The 20716-nt window shown below is 41.0% G+C and overlaps 1 protein-coding gene across 1 annotated transcript in view; it reads left to right on the top strand.

Annotated features, from left to right (window-relative positions):
- Nucleotides 1-2267: 2267 nt before the first annotated feature.
- Nucleotides 2268-20716, top strand: part of CTDP1 (CTD phosphatase subunit 1) — a 96728-nt gene continuing 78279 nt past the window's right edge. Inside the window, exons 1-4 of the mRNA XM_058803658.1 lie at nt 2268-2330; nt 16002-16085; nt 18525-18618; nt 20474-20602. Coding sequence (XP_058659641.1) covers nt 16045-16085; nt 18525-18618; nt 20474-20602 — 264 coding nt within the window. The 5' untranslated portion in view covers nt 2268-2330; nt 16002-16044. The remainder of the gene's footprint in view (nt 2331-16001; nt 16086-18524; nt 18619-20473; nt 20603-20716) is intronic.

The following is a 20716-nucleotide window of genomic DNA, read 5'->3' as shown; positions in this document are numbered from 1 at the left end:
AAAGATTTGGTGCACTGGCTACATAAGCACTAGAGATGTTGAGGTAGTTGAGCATTCCCATGGAATTCCCATGGAATGTTCAACTGGAGCATGGAGCTATGGAGTATCTCATTGCCCCATAGCAGGCTGCACTAGGTTTGGCACATGGCACAAGGCCTCCATCCTTGGCATGTGGCTGAAAAGATAAAAGTACCCTGCCATGGGTGGGAAGCATGTCCACGGCACCTTTTGGTGGAGAACACATGCCCTTAGGGACATCAGCTCCAGTCAGCCCCGCTAGCCTTGTTTGGCTGTGCCTCTGCCGGGCCATGTCCACATCCAAGATCCTCCGTGGATACACCCACATCCAAGCTCCTCTCTGCCAGACATCCCTACTCCTCCTCCCTGCCCTGCCAGTGTACTGCAGTGTGGGGCCAGCGCCACAGGGAGCTGGCTGCTCTGCCAGGCAAGGGCGCCCTCCTCTTCCACCTGCCCTCCCACCCAGGGGAGAGCTGGAGAGTGCTGCAGAGCTTCCAGAGGCTCCTCAGGGTCCAGGCATGAGGCAGCAGCAGCACAGAGCTGAGTGGTGTGACTGTCCAAATGTGTTCTGCAAAGGTGCAGCCTCATCTCGGGTGCTGTGTGCAGTTTTGGGCAACACAATATAAAAAATATATAAACCTCTTATAGTGTCCAAAGGAGGTCCACAAGGATGATGAAGGGTCTTGAGGGGAAGCTGTATGAGGAGCAGCTGAGGTCACTTGGTCTGTTCAGCCTAGAGGAGACTGAGGGGGGACTCAGTCCATAGCTTCCTCACAACACAAAAAGGAAGGGCAGGCATTGATCTCCTCTCTGTAGTGACCAGTGACACGACCAAGGGAATGGCCTGAAGCTGTGTCAGGGGAGGTTTAGATTGGTGCTCTGGATTTTGCTAGGGTAGAGTTAACTTCATTCACAGTGGCTGGAATGCAACTGTGTTTTAGATTTGTGCTGAGCACAGGGTTGATAATTTAGAAATGCTTCTGTTATTGCTGAGCAGGACTTGCACAGAGCCAAGGCCTTTTCTGCTTTCCATACTGCCATGCTGGCAATGAATGTGAGGGTGCTTGGGAGCAGACACAGCCAGGAAAGGTGAAGTGACCCCAGCTGACCAGAGGGATATTCCAGACGCCAGGACATCATGGTCAGTAAATATAGTGGAGGGAGTAATGAGGAAGGGGGCACATTTGGAGTGATGGGTGTTTGCATTCCTAACTTGTGACATGTGATGGGGCCCTGCTCTCCTGGGGATGGCTGAACACCTGCCTGCCCATGGGAAGCAGTGAATCAATTCCTTGTTTTGCTTTGTTTGAGCACATGGCTTTTGGTTTTCCTGTTAAACTGTCATCCTTTCAACCATGAGTTTTCCAGCTTTTGCCCTTCCAAGTCTCTCCCCAGTTCTGTTGGAAGGGCTGTGAGAAAGTGGCTGCGTAGGGCGTGGCTGCTGGCTGGGGCTAAACCAAAACAGTCGGATAATAGGAAAATAAAAGGCTCTTCACCCAAAAGATGGCTGAGCACTGGAACAGGCTCCCCAGGAAAGTGGTCACAGCACCAAGCCCCACAGAATTCAAGAACGGCTCGGAAAACGCTCTCAGGCACATGATGTGATTCTGGGGGTGTTCCGTGCGCGGCCACGAGTCGGACCCCAAGACGCCCGCGGGTCCGAACTCGGGATATTCCCAATTCCGGTTCTGTGACGCCGCTCGGGGCCGGCGGGCGGGGCGCGGGGGCTGCCGGGAGCCGTAGTTCCTCCCCGCGCCGCCCCGCGGGCCGGGCCGCCCGCGCCTGTACCTTTAAGCACGGCCGGACGCGTGGCGCGGCGCCTGCGCGGAGCCGCCGTGACCCCGCCGCCGTCGGCGCCACCGGTGACTGTCGGGGCGAACCGACACCCCCCCCCCCCCCCCCCCCCGGCGGCGGTAGCGCCAGGTCCGGCCCCACTGCCGGGCACCCCCGACTCACCCTCCGCCGCCGGCCGGGGCGATGGAGGAGCGGCCGGAGCGGGGTGGCGGGCCCGGCGCGGACGGCCCGGCGTCGGTGGCGGAGATCCGCGCTCCCGGCCCCCGGCCGCTGCGTCTGCTGGAGTGGAAGGTGTCGGTGGGGGCGGCGGTGCAGATCGGGTCGGTGCTGGCGCTCTGCGCCCCGCTGCCGCCGCCCGCCCCGCGCCCCGCCGGCCCCGCCGCCGCCCCGCTGCCGCCCGCCGCCAGCGGCGCCTCCGCCCGCCCGCAGCGCGGCGGCCCCGAGCGCAGGCTGCGCGCGGAGCGGCCCGGCGTGGTGCGCGAGCTGTGCGCGCGGCCCGGCCAGGTGATCGCGCCCGGGTGAGTGCGGGCCGGGGACGGGGGGGGGGGCGGCCGTGGCGGGACGCGGCGTTCGCGCTCCTTGCGAGGGGCCGGGCCGGGCCCCGCTCACAAAGGCCCTTCCTCCGGCGCTGTGCGCAGGGAAGCTGCTGTGCGAGGAGGAGGAGGAGGAAGCGGCCGGGGAGGTGCCGAGGGATCGTGCTCCACTCCCGTGTTTCAGAGCTGAGCCCTTTGCCGTGAGCTCTGTCTCAGAGAGCGGTGCGTCCCTCCTGCTGTGTTGGGGCTCTGTAGACGCTGCGCTTACTGGAAGCGCTACTTGGAAATCACAAAATCGCAGAACGAGTTAGATTGAAAGGGACCATATGCGTCATCTGATCCAGCCTCGCTGCTCATGCAGGGTCGGCCTACGACATGTTGAACGGGATTGCCTCCAGATGGTTCTGGGATATCTGCGGTGAGGGAGCCTCGACAGTCTGGGGCGCCTCTTCTAGTGTACAGCCACTAGCACAATAAAGAAGTTGTTCCCCGTGTTCAGGTGGAACTTTCTGAGCATCAGTTTCTGCCTACTGCCTCTTCTCCTAATAGACTCTTTGTTGTTCGCCTGTTAGGTTGGTACAAAACTCGGGGAGCAGACAGATAATTTCAAACCATAGAAGGAGTTTTAATGGGAAACAACAGTGCGGCAAGGCATTTTAAAATTAAGTACCTTTCATGTAACATTGGCCATCTAAATGTTTTTAATACTGCGAATGTTTTAATGTACGAGACTTCACAAATACAACCAAGATTTTATCTTTCAGAAGAGCAAGGGACTAAAAAAGACTTTTTTTTCCTATAGTTTAGCAACGGGTCTGTCTAATAAGGCTGAATGTTCATTGACTTTTAAATTCTTAAATGCCTGATAGTGGGGCGCCCAGATTTCTACATTGAGTTGGGCAAATAGCCTGCTACCCTGTACTTTAAGCAGATTTATTCTTTCTCAGCAGGAAACTCGTTAAACAATCTACTTCTTCTGGTTTATTACAGCAAGCTATTTACTTTGATTGCAGTTCTCTTGATTTTTAGGTGGGAGCAGCCAGGCCTAAACTTTCTTGATTGAAATTCACTAGTATATGCAAAACATCTGTGAATGGGAGTGCTCTGGAAGGTTCAAGAAAAACTAGTCTGATGCATTTTTATATCAGTCAGTCATATAATGTGCTACTGAGGAGGTGCAAGCTATGTGTTTCTTGTTATAGAGATATCTCTTTCCGAGATAAGACTGGCTTTCCTTTTGTGCTGCATCAGCATTCTGCTTTTGCATCTGGTGCAGCATGGGCAATCTTTAATACCTGATGTAGAACAAAGGTACTGTAAATGCTAAGTCGGACTAAAAAATATCTTAAAAGTACAGACTGAGATTTTAAAATGCCATATGCATGATGACATTCATGTTGTTAGCACTGAATAAAAGGGGAGATAACTTTATCAGTTTTTTTGTTTAGCTAAGCACTTGGAAGGAAAACCAAACTAAAGATATTATAAGTGAAAAGTATAATCGATTTAAAGTAGTCTGGATCTGCTGCTGATTTAGCAGCATTTTAGTTTTAGCTTTGCCCAATGTTAACTTCATGGACTGGAATGCACCAATTTTTATATATTGTACTTACTGGATTTGTCCAGTCAACTATCACTTGATTATAATGAGCAATTCCTTGCTTTGAGACAATTAGAAAATAAACTGTGTTCTTTATTACCATTGTTCTTGGCTTCTGGAATATTTGTATCTTAAACAACTAAAACATTGTGGTTGATATTGATCATTGCTCGGTGTTATGCTTCTGGAATTCTGACTTTTCAGTCAGGTTCCTCTGTTGCTTGTTGCTGTGGTATGTACTGGGTGAGTGCAAGGGAAAAGCTCAAATGAAGAGGTAGAATAAGCATGACCTAAGGGTAATAGAACTGTTCAGCTGTTGAAGACATAAATGCATTTTTTGGTCACTTAAAAGTTTTTTTAGCAAACATTAAATCTCTTGCCTGTGGCTTCCCATTTTGTGGCATTGAAATAATAATATTTCAGTAACAATATTTCAATATGGGTTAAGATGTTGCATTATTAAAACACAGGTGTGATTAAAGTAAATAGCCCCTGAAATTTATTCATCATCTGCTGAAGATGCCCTTTTTTGATCCAAACTATCCAGAATGGCCATGCTGCCTTTAGAAAAATGAACTTGATTTAGCAAGTTAGGCTGATTTAGCACTGAATTCTCTTTGAACCAAAGATACTTGCAAGTATTTGTCAGACTCTGAAACACTGTAGAAGTACTGTTTCTATTAAAAATATTTTTCCTTTTCATTAGAACATGAGAACATAAGTTGATCAAATCTTTTTATTTGAGGATAAGCAATGAGTGGCTGAATTTTCTTCTTTGTCAGATCATAATATTTCTGGAAATAAAGACATCATTTAGCAGAAGTCTCTCCCAATTAAGAAGACACATTTCTAACTTTTGATTATTTTTCTTTCCTATCCAGCATGAGATGGAATCTTTTGCTGCATGAAAGTAATTTTGCACATTTACAGCACTTAATTTTTTTGTACTGTTACTACCCACTTTTTAGTATTGACAGGGTTGCAAACTTTTCCCAGAGAAGAGCCCAAGGCATGCAGGCAGTAGGTAACTTCTGCTTATTCTTGCAGAGTTAGGCTTGCACCACGAGTCAGACTGGAACTTGAGAGAGAAAGGTGTCTAACCTTTTAGGACTGTAAATAACAGGGAGTGCAGGAAGAAGTTAATGAAAGGCCTTTGATGTTTAAGAAGCGTAATTTTGATGGGTAGCAGGAGCAACAAATAAAGTGCCAAAAATCCTGCACTGCTCTGTGTATTATTAGTGCCAGTTAGCCATCTGGGTTAATCATTCTGAAGGTGCTACAGGTATGGCAGGATTCTGGGTTGGGTCAGTATTAATGCTTTATGCAAATATTTACATAAGTGTTTCTAATGTTAAATGATTGTCTATGTTTCTAATATAAAACATAAAAGAGTATTACAAGTGTCTTGTTTGGTTCACATTAGAAGAGTCTTCTGAAAGATTTATTGCCTGTATATTTAATCTGGGTATCTTTGTGTCTTCCCACATACCTTTAATAGAAAAAATTCACATTCTTCTACAGAGTATATTCATGTTGTAATAAACATCATGTTTAAACTATCTGGATCCTAGTGAAGCAAAACTTGTTTTGGTTGTGGAGAAGATAGCAGGAAAGAGGTGGGGATTTGTTCTCTAAAATTCTAGATTTTTGTGTCATCGCTTGTTTTGGTTTGTATTTTGGGTTTTTTTTGTGCCAGAAACTTGATTATATTTTTTTAAAATAATATCTAATGTCACATAGGCTCAGGGCCTGGTTTACTGTCCACTTAAGGCCAGACCCCAGTACCATGTATCTGACAGTCTTCTAAGGGGGAAAAAATGCTAATGAATTGCAGTTCATTTTAAAATGGTGACACTTATAACAAACTACAGGAAAAAGTACCTTGCTGTTTGTTAGACACAAATGTTTTCATAATATCCTGGCAAATATTTGATGAAGGTATGAGTCTAAAACCCCCTCAGTGCCAAACATTGAGGATTGTTGAATAATACTTAACAATCCTAACTTAGTGTATCTCTTGTCTAATTCCTTTTTATGCCTGAATTCATCCCATTATTTTTATAGTAAGTTTCAGTATGTATCTTTCTGATTTCAGTCTCTTTTTTTTTTTTTAATTTTCCCCTTCTCCTTTCTGCTGTGTACTGTGATACCAAGAAACATTAAAAGAAGAGTATCTCTCTGGTGTTTGGTTGACCTGGATAGTGAAAAAGATGCAAGCCCTAAATGAGGGCGTTTGTCTTTGATTGCCTTCTCTTTTGCCTATTCCTAGACACCTAACAAGTTGGAAGCTCAAAGGATTGTTCATTGGACTGAATGGTAGAGGACAAAGTTCCTTTTTGTTACATGGCCTTGTTTCACAAAACTTGTAGGAGCTTCTTTATCTACGAGGATCAAGCTGCTCATTCGGGTTTGGTTGGAAACAGGCATCAGGCTTGGAATTTACCAGTAGTATGGTTGTAGCAGCCTTGGGTATGCAGTTTTTCTCAGTGTGGCTTTCTTATACCTTGGTTTCCTGCTTGCTTCATGCTAATATGAGAGTTGGTTGGAAGGGATGCTCAGACTTGAGTGCCTTCAACTTGCATTGAGCAGGGTGTTGGAAAACGTGTAAAGATGGCTTGGTTTCTCATCCTTCTCCCCCAATCTCCTGTTAAATGGTCCATAGTAATCAATTCACTTGTTTTATTTAGTTGCTTCGACAGGAGTGTGGTACAGGGAAAGGGGGAGTAATTTATCCTTTCAGCAGTAGCCCATAGATGGGTCAGATCAAAGTGATTGTGTAGATGCCAGAAGAGTCATCAAGGGAATAAATGGCATGTCAACACTGGGGAATAACATTTTTTAAGTTGTGTATGTTCCATTCAGCATTTTGTATGATAGTCTTTATTAATATTCTTATCTTTAAAAGGTTTCTCCCAAATGGCGGAACTTTCTGCTCTCTTAGTTTGTACTGTGAGTTGCTCACCTTACTTGAGCTCAAGGACTTTTTGCTGTGTGTGAGTCTGTGGGCCAGCAGACAGAATGAGATAGCTCATGGTAATATTTTATGCATCCCATTGAAGAACTACAAGCAGGTTATAGCAGTTTTTAAAAAATGTTGGTTTGTAAATGTCTGTGCTGGTAATAGATTGTATTTTTACCCAAATGGTCATGGATTCTCTTTCTTAGTTATTGCTGTCTAGTTTCTTTAGGGTACTTTTGAGCTTTACTTTAATACTAGAGTTGTTTAGAAAACCAGTCTTTTTCAAAGGCAGGTGCACATGTTGTTTCTTCTCTGCAACTGCGACCTGGTTTTCTGTAGTTTTTCTCTTCTGAAGAGAAAATGTATGGATAAAAATTCTCACAGGGGGACTGCAATGAGACCTTTAATTTTTATGTTGCACAGTACATAGATGTTTTTCCTGGGAAGGATTGAAAAAGTTTGAGGAAGAGAGTGACAAGACTTTAGCTTTGAATTGTTCTGAAAGTTTGTCTTGACGTATTAGTCTCAAGGTTCAGTAAAGAGCTGCTAGCCTTTAATTTTTGGGACCTCTTTTGGAAAATTATAATAGACAATTCATTTTAAGTTGTCACTTATAAAATATTCTTGTGGTTATCTATTTTATGTAGTTTAAAAATCAAAGGTTAACTTAAGGTCTTCTGCTATATATGGATAGCTGAATTGGCAGTAGTTGTCTTTTAAAGCAAATAGGGGAGCATGAAATGACTTCCTGGAGAGCAGGTAATGCATTACAGGTTGCAGTTTAAGGATCTTGATTGTGCATTTTGTCTAAGTTTGGTTATGTTGAAGTTAGACCTATGGAATTGGAAGTGTGGGAAGGATAGAAGTGTCACCAGTAGGAGAGACTGCTGGTCTTAAAAAGGCTTTGGAAGATGGAAAGGCTCCCCTTGTTTTCTTTAACACAGTGTTGCTGTGTTAAAGGAAATGCTTTCTTTTTTAAGATAACAGTTGGGATATTGCCAGGTCACTATTGCACTAATATCTTTAAAAAAAAATACTTTTCTACAACCGTTCTAAGAAACAGTGTAGCATAAGGCAGAGATATTGATGCAGTAGAATTGAATAATGCCTATTTGTTTGTTTTCTAGTGTTTTCTAGTTTGAAGATGGCCTCTAAGACTTTGCAGCATTTGAAAAGGTGTGAAAGGCAAATGGTCTTGGTTCAAGCTTAGTGGAGTGAATGCTGTGGATTCCCATTCACAGAAAGGCCAAGCAGGGGCAAGTGGCCCTAACCAAAGAAAGCATTGCTCAAGAAGAGAACTTGATCAACTTTACAGCTGTTTATCATACTTACCTTTTATGAGCTGAGCAACTTTCTAAGCTGTTGTCCTCTGCTTTCAGAGTGTGTTGGGTTTCTGGGCTCACACGATGCTGTTGTCATATGGTTGTTGTCAAATGTGGAGCTGCTGCTCCTCGTTTGAACACTGTGGTGTAATTTAGGACAGTTTGGTTCATAATTGCTCTTCAGGGTGTTAAAAGTTGTTAATTTTTCCTATGTAACTGTGTTTATCTGGTTTAACAGCAAGTCCCAAAGGAGAGTATGCAGGATGTAGCGTCCAGCTCAGTTTGCCACAGTATCTATTAAAGGAAAGGATGGGAGGAAGCTGTTAGACTGGAGGATTGTGCATCCTGCAGTAAGCCTCTTCCCATTTTATTTGCTGTTTGGAAGTAACAGGCAAAAGGACTGTGATTGCCTAAGTGTATGGTTTTAGCGGGAAAAGTGATAAAATGTTTGAAGAAGATGTAATATTCTGTTAATAGATGCAGCTTTCCAAGGCAGAGGGGGAGAAATCACAGGATCCTCACAGAGTTCTTTGCACAAGAAGAGGTAAAACCCATGTTTATAGCTTTGATGTCAGCTGCTCTCTGTGTGTTTGTATTTGAAACTCTCTTTCTCTGCTTTGATGTCCAGGCTGTGTTGGTGTTCATCTGTTACTGTTTGTCTAGATGTGAACCTACAGGTGCTGGAGGCAAACCAGATTTGTTCTGGTAATTACAGGTGATCTTGACTGGGTGTAGGAAGAATGCAGTGGTAAGTTGTTCTGAGATAAGGGGAAATTTTGCCTTTATCTGAGGGAGAGTTGTATGCCTGAAAAAACCCCCAAAAATTAGCCAGCAGTGGAATTAGTCCGATCCTGTTGTCTGGATTTGCAGCAGTTCATCTGCAAGTACCATTCTTTAGTAACTGATGCTAAAGTTCAAGTGTGGTTTGAGAAAACTGCGGGTTTAGGTTAATTGTTGTTCTGCCGATTAGAAGCCTATACAGTCACTACTCAGTCAGTTCAAATTTTTGAATAAGTGTCACTTAGATAGCCAGGGTTCATCACATAGATTTGGATTGATCCTGCTGTCAGATGGATGTTCCTCAACTCCCAGGTGGAGTTTTGCAGCAGGTATTTGAGAACTGCTGCGTGACTAATACTGCAGTCAGAGAGAAGTAGCAATAGAAAAGCAAATTCATAAAGGTAATGTCAGCATTTGACAACAGTAATGGGGGGAGTGGGCTGCAGAACTGTTTATTGCTTAAATTAATTACTAAGATATGACAGCCTGTTTTCTTCTGTGATTATTCAAAGTACTTATTGCTAGAGATACAAGTTACAGAGTTACAGGCTTGCATCTTTCTACTTCTGAATTAATTCTGTGTGACCTTCCTTATTTTGAAGGGGTTCTATATAAAAGCATTGAGAGCTGTATTTTTACCTTCTCCCTTTAAAAAAATAGTCTTGAATTCTCATAAGTAATAATACTTCTGGTTTAAAATGTTTTAAATAAAAAACACATAATAAATAATATTTGAAAGTTTTACTAGATCTTATGTAATGATTATACATTGTTAACTCTTAGAAGTGGCTTTTAGAAAAATGCAAGAAGCTGTTCACAGATGTCTGCATAGAAGGTGGAAGAGGGTTTCCTCCTTGCTTGTAATGCTAACTCTTCTCCACAAGTAAATAGAAATACTTAAAGCCTTGCACATCATGGAAGTAGATTTAAGATATTTTTTTGGATTATAAATAAAACCCAGAAACTCCAGGCCCACGTTTCTCTTGGCATTTATGACCTTAGTCTCAATCTGTATAGGTATTTTGCCTGAAAAGTAGAGAAAAAATTCACCAACAGGTTAACTCCTAGTTGTGAATAGCCTGTATTTAACAGAGGAAAAATCATCTCAAGACCATTAATTTCCCCACTTGCTTTGAAAAATTGAGATGATGCCTTCAAGTGTGAACTGTGCTTTCTGTGAGCTACTGCTCACAGCAGTTCTTAGCAAGTAATCTAGGCTAGGGTACGGGGGTTTTGTTTAGGTTTTGGGGGAGTTAATCAAACGGCCTGCCTTGTGTGGGTGAGGCATTTGGGGTTCATGCATATTTGAAATGCAGCTCTGTGTGTTTGCTATCCTTGAGTGTAAGTCAAGTTGCTTCTGTAGTGGACATTTCCTCCAATATCTTGAAGAGGCTGTTGGCCATGTGTTGCCTGGAACAACAAGGGCCATGTGTTTTGTGAGTCCTTGGTATTTTTAATCAATTATTCAAGGACCCTCTCTGCTTCCTCACAGATATTAATGAGAGTTAAATATATAAATCCAGTTGTTAAATACTCTTATGTGGTGAGACTAAGGTGACTCAGGCTTTGGAAATATCCTTGCTACAAAACTGGAGTCCTGTGTAACAAAGGCTGTAGTTTGATGAAAATTGGTTGTAAGGGCCCTTAGTAGGGATTCTAAATGCTGCAGACACACACGCTTTCTTATACCTGAACAAAATATTGTTCTGGTATAAGCAAACAAAAATATCAGTGTTTCGGAAATCTGACGAATGAAACCGTAGAAGCAGGCTTTAGGTTGATGCTAACTTCATCTGACAACTGAAGGATTTTATGCTCATATTTGTTGTGGATCAGTTGGTTGATTCAGTAATGGTTGGTATTAATAATCATTGATCTGGAGATGTGTTCATTTGGTATTTTTACCCCTTGACAGTTTGCCAGTAAAATCCCCTTGAGCATTCTGCCAAACAAGGCAGTGATTATTCTGTTTGCTTGCACACCAGCATCTCCTTTTGCTGCACTACTACTCTTGGACATCTTCTAATGCAAATTGGAAGGGCATGTGGCGTCAGATTGAAGGCAGCAGCTCTAAGGGATCACAGTCACAACTTGGTCTGTGTGTTTCTTGTGGTATTTGAGGTCTCTCTTTATACCAAACAGAACTGAGGAAACCCAGCAATTGCTTGGCTGCCGTATCTTGCATGAGATATGAATCAGTGCAGGGCAGTACCTTCATCTTGGAAAATTGCACTGTATTTTCAATGTCAGTGCATGATATCTTGAAGCAGACTTTTAAGATAATAAATAAGACTTATGTTTCCATGACTTGGAGTTGTCCAAGCTAGTCTTTACAGATAGGCAAGATAAATGCTAACAAAGTGGCCTGTTTACTGTGGAGAGAAAATGTGAGTTGTTCAAACTGTGTCTTGTCTTTCCCCAGTCTTAGCCTTGTTTGTGGAACATTTGCAGCTTTGATCGGTCACCCTTGCTAGACTGGTTTTACCAGCTGCTTGCCTCTAAGACCAGCAGAAAACTTGGTTAGGGCTAGTGAGTTCTATCTTGCAGGGTACTGAAATTGTCTTTTCTGGTAGTGCCAGAGGAGGGGGTGGGCTTTCAGGGGAAACGCGAGGGTGGGGAGTAAGGAAAGTAGGCTATTGCCTTTCTCTGGCAGCATGACATTGGAGCTGTTGCCTCTGGAAGTGAAGCCAAGCTGTAATAGAAGGCCATGGTTAATGTACAGTCAGGTTTGACTTGTTCTGAGTAACAGAGGAAACCTCTCTATTCCTGTGTTATGCTGAGTATCCTTATGATACAGGGCTTTACTGAAGACAGCTGTGAAGATATCTTGTGGCCGTTGTACTCATGTGCTGCAGCTGGCCAGCCCTTCCTGATGTAAATAGTAAGCTTATTATGAAAAAAGTCTCAGGGAGTTCTTGTTTTTGTTGTTCTCTAACTCTTGTACTTGCTGCTGGAAGTGTTAGACATGCTGAAAAAAAAATGACCAACCACAAAAGAAAATTTAAGCAATAATAAAATGTTTCGGGGAATGCTTTTTGTTTGCAGTGGGTTCCCTTGATCCAGTAAACTGGTTGCTACAACTGAGGTGTAGCACAAATAGAGGAACTCTTTTTTATCTTTCTAATGTAAATCAGTTACCAGGAACCAGGTTATGCTTGATACAAAGTTCTTCCATTTGGAGTCAACAGTAATGACCAGGCCTTAGAATTAGCACAAGCATTAACTTCCATTGTTAATAAAAGCAAAACCTTCATGTTGGATTTCATAAAAACTTTCCCCCTTGGGTTTTTTCTTTACCATGCTGCTTCCTTAAAGCAGATATATTATTAAAAGACTTGGTTTAAAAATAGAGTGTGTGTAAGTACTGGGAGAACAGTGATGAGCTTATGATCAGTTGCATCCTGAGGCTCTTGGTAAATATCTGTTCCAATTCATGTTTGTGGCCATAAAAAGTAAAATTTTACCTTAATGGCTTGCCTAATTTCTGTGTTGTTTACATGTACATCTGGAAAAAATGTGATTAAGGGCCCAGAGTAGGTTTCCTTATTTACTAGTTCGAGCTTCATTGTACTAAAGACACCATGTGGGTGGTTCGTGGTTCTGTTGCAGTCATTTAGCTATCAGACTGGGTATTGGAATGATCTACCACCTCCATGGTTGCTCAGAAAAAAGTTTGCTTGTCATAGTGCAGTGATTCTTACCCAGTTTCTTTACCCAGCTCATCAGCACAGTTGGGACAGTTTGTAAAACTAGAAAAAGATTTTGCATCTTTTGTGGCAGTTTCCTTGGAATGCTGTTGTTGAAGTAGCCAGTTAGCTCTGCTTATCACGGTGTGGATCCTGAAGAAGATAAGGATGCTGTTAATGTTGCCAGCAGTAAAGTGTGCCCTAGTTCCTCTTATTTGGAGGGGGTGGGAGGAGAAATCTGTTTTATCTTTGTAGAAATGGAATAGGGAAAGGCTCTGTTCTTCTAAGTGGGTTTCACTTACAGCCCGGAGAAGAGAACAGGAAGAAACCTGAACCTGTGTTTGGTGTATGCACCCATTTAAAACCAGTCATGCACACTCTGATTCAGCTCACTTTTGTCTGATAGTTGGCTTTGATCTTGGCCATTACATTTTGAAAATCTCTGACTTCAAAAGTAAAGGAGAGCTTCTAGGCATGAAATTTAAAAAAGTTGTTCTACTTGAGGTCTGTGTTTGTTCCTCTTTAGTAATTAAAACACATGTGCTAAAATTTAAGTATGCCTAGCCTTAGTAGAGTTGAGGCTTTCCTTCTTCAGCACTAAGAAGTGTTGGGCTTTTTTCCTGAGAGAGGTCTGCCTAAGATCCTGACAGTTGTAATTGAAACTTGATCCTTTGGTTGTATGTTGCTCAGAGCTTTATCACAGCTCTGGAGTTCTTCCTGTGTCCTTTGGGTTAAGCATTACAGAGAACAATATGACAGAGGACTTTGTATCATGTCCTTTTTTTTTTATCTCCAGTACATGTAAGTGTGGCCAGGAGTTCTGGTTGTGTTTAGATTTTGCAGGAGAGGAAAATGCTATTTAGTGGTCATGCTTGGTACGAGATAAGGTACAGAGGTGCTGTTTAGGAACAGTATCAATGAGTAACTTAGAACTCTAATTTTCTTAAAAGACTCATTGCTCTTGCATGTCCAATTTTGAATCACATCTTGGCCCCGGAGTATGCCAGCTTCTCCTGTTGCATACCTGGAGTGTGAGGTTACTTTCACTGTGAAGTAGAGAATGTCTAGAGATATTGTGACTTCCAAGCTGGCGTTAAAAGGCTTTTTTCTTCTGAACTATTGAAAACCAATTCATTTGGGGTATAAACTCAGGCACTGTAATCTCTTAAGCATGTTTCTGTACCCTGTACTGTGGAGCATGTTTTTTGGCCTTTTAGGTGTGTCTGTAATCTCTGATTCGTACACTGAGCACATGGTGAGAATGAAAATGGCGTAGTCATTAGTGTGCATTGGTAGCCTAAAAGGGAGCTTTGCAGTGAATCAAGGTGAAAGACAGAAAGATAGAGATATTGTCAAAGGGAGTGGGGAGAAGAGTCAGATGAAATAATGCAAACATAGGGGGATGAGAGGAGACCAAAATTCTGTGCAATCTGTGAAATGATCACACAGTGAAGGGCCACTTTATCTTGTGCAGCTCTTTTAAAGAGCCAAGAGTCTTGGTTTTTTTTTTTGTTTTTCTTTGTTTTCTGGAAATTTGTTTTCTGTGAAATACATACCATGTTTAAAAAAAAAAAGGTGATCTGAGATGCCTACACAGGAAGAGGAGGCGTAATTCCCAAGCAGAAAATTCTTCTTCTGTTCATCATTCTCTACTGCAGTAGAGTCATCAGTTGCAGGTATTATTTAGAAACTGAATTTCTGTAGAATTCCCAAATGCTTAGTAGTCAGATATATGAATGAGAGATTTGGGCATGCAAAACAGTTTTCTTCATGTTGCAGTCTGCTTATTGCATACAGGTTTGAAGCCATACTTCAGACACTACAGTCAGTATATGAAAGAGCTCAGATTTTGGGGTTTTTTTGCTTTTTGGTTGGGTTTTTTTTAGCTGCTTGACCTTTAATTTTTTTTAATATTAGAGAGATGCTGTAGCTCAGTATCACAGAGTTGGTGAAATTTTGTAGTAGCTGAAGTACTGCTATCTACTTAGAATTTTTTAAAAATAGGAAGTCTGAAAGATCAATTTCTCCATCTATAATGACAGAAACAAGTCTTTTACAATGACTGTTAAGTGTTTGAGAGAAAATAAATAATGATATTTTCAAGACCAGGAATTTTGATAACTGGATCAGGAATACTTTAGTTGGACTATTCAGCTGAAAATTAGAGTTTGTCTTCTAAAGAGTTTGAGTTTGGAATAGTGAATGTCACACTTCTCTGTTTCCAGCTCCAATTTCTGGTTTGGTTTTAGCCATTGTTTAAAAGAAAGAATAAAATACCAGTTCCTATGTCTTTATTTCAACATGTGGTGAGTCAAGGCTTATGGATCAGAAATTAAAATATTTTTATGAGAAGATTGAAGCAATATATGTCTGCCATGAAAATAATAAGATTAAGTTGGTATAGAATTTGTCTGCCCCTGTGTTTGGCATTGGTGAGGCTGCACCTCAAATCCTGGGTTAAAGTTTGGACTTCTCAGTACAAAAAAGACATTGAAGTCCTGCAGCATATCCAGAGAAGGGCAGTGAAGCTGGTGAAGAATCTAGAGCACATGTCTGATGAGGAGCAGCTGAGGGAACTGGGAGTGTTTAGTCTGGAGAAAAGTAGGTTCAAGGGAGGACTTTATCACTGTCTGCAACTGCCTGAAAGGAGCCTGTAGCCAGATGGGAGTTGCTTCTTCCAAGTATCAGGCAATAGGAGGAGAGGAAATTACCAAGTTGTGCTAGGGGTGGTTTATACTGGATATGAGGAGAAATTTCTTCACAGGAAGGGTTGTCAAGCATTGGAATGGGCTGTCCAGGGAAAGGGTCAAGACACCATCCCTGGATGAATTTAAGACATGCAGATGTGGTGCTTAGGGACATGGTTTAGTGGTGGGTTTGGCAGTGTTAGGTTAATGGTTGGACTCTGATTTTAAAAGAGAACCTGAGCTGTTCTCTGATATTAAAGTTTCTGCATTTGGTTTTCATTACTGTGTAGCTCAGTAGGGTATTGATGGGGAGTTGTATGTAAATGAATGTAAACTGTTTCTGGACAAACAATACTTGTTCTCATTGAACTTCCTTGCTAAACTGTGCTTAGAAACTGACCCTAGTATATGGTTCAGTTGGCTTCTAAAGTTGTGAAAATTAATAATTTGAAAATATAGATGATTGTCTTTTTCGCCATGTTGTGGCAAAAGCATATATCTTGAGGTTATGAAACTCAAGTCATAACCAGAATTTATTCCTTGAATTAATTCAGTCTATGGGTTACTAATCTACATGTCTGTAATCTGCCTTCTGTAAATGGAATGCCTATGACTTTTTCAGGGCTGTCTTGGTGAGACTGGAAGGTTGCAGCCATCCTGTTGTTATGAAAGGCTTGTGTGCAGAATGTGGCCAGGATTTAACTCAGTAAGTATTGTCAGCTTTTTTTTCCAACTTCTCCTTGCTTCTGATTAGGAATTCAAGCTCTTCCTTCTCTCATCTAATACAATCATAAAATATTCTGGGCTGGAAGGGGCTTGGAGATCATCTAATTCCAACCCCCTTGCTGTGAGGAGCATTCCACTCAACAAAGTTGCTCAGGGTCCCATCCAGTCTGGCTTTAAACAGGGATGAGACATCCACAGCTTCTCTGGACAAGCTGTTCCTGTGCCTCATCACCCTCACAGAGAGCAATTTCATTCTTACAGCTAATGAAATGTACCCTTTTTTGTTTAAAGCCATTCCCCCTTGTCCTGTCTCTACACATCCTTGTAAATAGTTCCTCTCCAGGAACCTTCAGGTTGCTAAAGGTTGTAAAGAGAAGGCTGCTCTGAGGGCCCTACTCATTTAGGATTTAAGAACTGTGCATGCTCTTTCTTCATTGAGGTAATGGAGGGTAACTTAGGTAGAAAATATAAGGAGCATGGGTAGAGAGGTAAATTCTCAGCACACTGATTTTCCATGTACTCACCAGAGACTGGGAGTTGTATGGTGTGTCAAGATTGGCTTGCTTAATAAACTTGAGAGCTTTATCTGTGCAGGTGCAAATAGCTTAGAGGTAATAGCAGTCTCTTTCATATGCCCTTGCTTCATTTGTACTGTGTCTGAATGGGAGCTAGCTTGTCTCCAGTGCTTTCAATTTAAGGCTTCTTAACTGTTTTCAATTTTTTGTGAAATATTATGCCATGGAACTAAAAGAACTTAAGCCTTAGGTAAAAAAAAAAGAAAGCAAATTCAAAAAATGATTGTATTTCTCCTTTGCTGTGTCTCATTGCTTGGTAAAGAGTATGTTTCTTATGCATAGCAAATTACTAATTCAACAGCTGTTCCAAAACAAGCTGTATAGTTGCTTGGATTTTATAAATTAATGTTGCATACTCATTTCATTTGGCTGGAAATACTTATGTTTCATTTTAATTAATGCTCATTGTTAAGAATTATTTTGTGAACATTGTCCCACAAACCAGTGCAAGTGAACTGGATATTGAGAGTGGAAGAAGTAGCTTGGTTAATGTTTGGATATAACTTTTTATTTAGAGTTAAATATTAATATTTTGTAAACAAGTATTATTTGGCAAACCTAGCAAAGTCAGGATAATCATGAATAGGGCTTTATCTGTCCTGAATGAACACTTGATTTGAGGTTTGAATACAGTCACATCTAAATATTGCTCTACTGTTATCGTTTCATATAATAAATCCAGACAAATTCAAGGTGTCCAGCAAATTGAGTTTTATTCACTTAATACTTCTTACTATGTCTTATGTCTAATTTTTAAAAGCTCATTTAAAATGCCATTTAGGGTTAAAGATTAATTTTTCTGAAATCTGAAGCAAAGGATGTAAGATACTAAAATGTACAGACTTCAGACCAAATAAATACTTTTGTATTTTTTTGTACTGGACATCAATGCTGCCATACACTATGGTACAGGGAAAGATGCCTCTCTGTGGTTGTGTCTGCCTCAATTCAGTTCAGTACAGTTGATCCTGAGCAGTTTGCTTATCACAAAGTGAAATCTGGTTTAACTCTTGTTGTAGATCTGATACCAAATCTTGTCCTTGATGGGACTGGTACATGGGAGAATTAAAAGATGTGCATGTGTCACCTAGGTCAAAATTTGTATGGCAGGTTTTTTGAATATTGTTGAGCAATTAGATGTCAGAATTCGCAATAAGTTGGTTGATGTAAGATAGTGAAAGTGATCCTATAGAGGGTTATTTTCTGAGTTTTGAAGCAATTTTGTACTTGTGTGTGCAGTCACACACCCGGTCTCACATATATGTATATGCACACAAGGGTGACACCTATTCTGTGTTGATATCTATATATGTACACATCATTTTTTTCCAATGGTATTTTTGAAGCAGCAGTCACCCATAAGTCACTCTGTGTGCAGAGAGTAACTTTGTGTCTATCCTTTGCTCATATTTTTCATATTCTGGCTTGGAAAACAAGTAGATAATTGCATGCTGAGTGATTGCAAAAAAAAAAAAAGAAACTGAGTAGTTTCAAATTTGAGTGGTTTGGTAGTTTTCACTAGTTTATAGCTTGTTTTTTGATGCAAATCAATCCATAAATGTGTTTCATCTTAGTGAAAGCATGTGTTACAAAACAATTGTATGGAAGTATAACTTAGTACAGTGACTTTTTGCAGTTTTTTTTTCTGGTGAGCTTGTTTGATCTCAATCCATTTTGTCTAGTAACTTGCATTAGCAAGAATTTGAAAAAGTGTGTTAGTTAAAATAGCTCTTTTTAATAATTTTTTTGGTGGTGAATAGTTTGAGGCTACAGATTTTAGTCCATTTAACATTTTGCTAAACTATTTTTCTCTCATGTGATGTTTCTTTTCCCTATGTGATTAGGATTCGAAGCAAGAATGGAAAGCAGAGCGTACCGTTATCCACAGCAACCGTATCAATGGTTCACAGTGTCCCAGAACTGAAGGTTAGCTCTGAGGTAGGTACCATCATTTGCTTTCTTTGTTCATACCTTTCACAGTAGCTCCACAGTTGAGAAACTTAATTACAGGAGGTATGTACTTGATACAGGAAATTTGGTGTCCATTTGAAGAAGAATTTGGGGTTGAACATTAGTGGCCCCAGGGTTTTGTGAGTTTATCTTAGTGTAGATTGATTTTTCTCATGGTTCATACTGGTGTTTCTTGGAGCTATATACTGCAAAGATGTCAGTTTGACAGCAGCCTGTAAACTTAGCAGACAAACATTTTTGTCACCAAGAGTGAACAGTTAGTGAGAAGTTCCATTAGCTGACATCTGTTCAAAGCTTGCAATGTCTCTGAAACCTAGCTTTAACCTTCACCTTGAAATTGACCCACTAGATATGGTGAAGGTAGTTTGCTGCAACTTACCTGGATGGTAAAATTATTTCATTATTTTTCAAATACTATAAGTATTCTGAATCTGTTAATAGTTAAAACATTCATCTGAGTTATCAAAATATGCTTGTTTATTCCTCAGTTTGTGATGGGGAAAGAGCATGTTTATTTTGAAGATGAACATTCTGTTTATCTTCTTTATCAACCTGGTCTCTTTATACTTTTTTATGTTACTACTTGATTTTTTTTTTCTGGTAATTCATCAAAGAACTCTAGTGAGGGAAACTGAAGATGTAAGCAGCTAGAGGTGTCCCCATGATAGAGGAGTGTTTCAAAGGGCAGTTTGCCCTTGATCCTTGCTGCTTTGTAGTGCTCTAACTTTACTTTTAAGTTCACCTGTCTTGAGGGTAACACTGCAACTTGCTATCAGAAGTCTATCAGGTGAACACAGAGCTTCATGTGGTACTTGGAAAGTTTGTAAATATGTGCAGGAGGAGTAAATATTGACTGGATTATGAGTTGTGTGAGGATTATGGATCATATGGATTATGAGGTCTTAATGCTAGTGCCTGTGTGACACTGCATAATCTTAGCTTTTTATGTCTGAAGGCGTACATTCTGTAATTTGAAGTTCACAGGTATCATTTTGGTGACCAGGAATGTCAGCTTTAATACTTAGTGTGGGGTTTTCAGACATATTGTACTTAATTATGCAAAATTGCTGGACATAGCAGTGAAAAGTTCTCACACCTACTGATGAGTTTTGCTTTGTGTTCAAAGTAACTGCTATTTCATATCAGGACACTGGGCCTTAAATCAATCGTTACTTATTTGTTGTCGCAGACATCTTTTTGTGAAAATCTTTTCTTAGGATTTTTTCCCTTCTGAGAAGCTGAGGCCTCGGAAACAGAATGTAAACAATGGTTATCTGCTGCTGTGGAATGCATCAGGTGTGTCTGTGATTGGGCCATCTTGAATGTTTACAATTAATGGCCAACCACAGACCACATAACTTAGACTCTCTGTCCAAGCCACAAACCTTTGTTATTCATTCCATTCTATTCTTAGCTAGCCTTCTGAGGAAACCTTTCCTTCTATTCTTTTTAGTTAGTTATAATCTAATATCTATATCATAAAATAATAAATCAAGCCTTCTCAACATGGAGTCAACATTCTCCTCTCTCCCCTCGTCCAAGAACCTCTGTGAACGCTGTCACGATTTGTTACATTTGAATGTTTTGAGTTTTTGAATTTTAGGAGGTAATAGTGTCACAAAGATCTGAGAGTAGACTTTGAGAGCTTTTTTTTTTTCTATTAAAAAAATTGTTCCACAGCTGCCATTGCTACAGTTATGTTGAGGCATCATTTCTTGTGCAGTTAGTTTGTAGCAGAAGGGCTTTTCAGGTGTGCACAAAAGGTGATAAACCCAATGTATTTCTATGAAGCTAAGCTTAGCAGTGAATATTTCTGTTACAGCAAGCTGAGCAGCTGGGAAGAGAAGATCAACAGCGACTGCATCGAAATAGAAAACTGGTGCTCATGGTAGATTTGGACCAGACATTGATCCATACTACAGAACAGCACTGCCAGCAAATGTCCAATAAGGTATCTGGGGTTACCTTTCAATCCAATATAACAACAGAAGTGTTTCCAACAATATTTAAATGATGGTTCTTTAACAGAACATTCTGTGGTTAGGTAGAATTGTAGTTGAAGAAT

This window comes from Ammospiza caudacuta, chromosome 1, assembly GCF_027887145.1.
Source record: "Ammospiza caudacuta isolate bAmmCau1 chromosome 1, bAmmCau1.pri, whole genome shotgun sequence".
NCBI classification, from domain to species: Eukaryota; Metazoa; Chordata; class Aves; order Passeriformes; family Passerellidae; genus Ammospiza; species Ammospiza caudacuta.
Note: the sequence above shows the minus strand (reverse complement) of the source record. Positions and strands in the feature narration are given on the sequence as shown.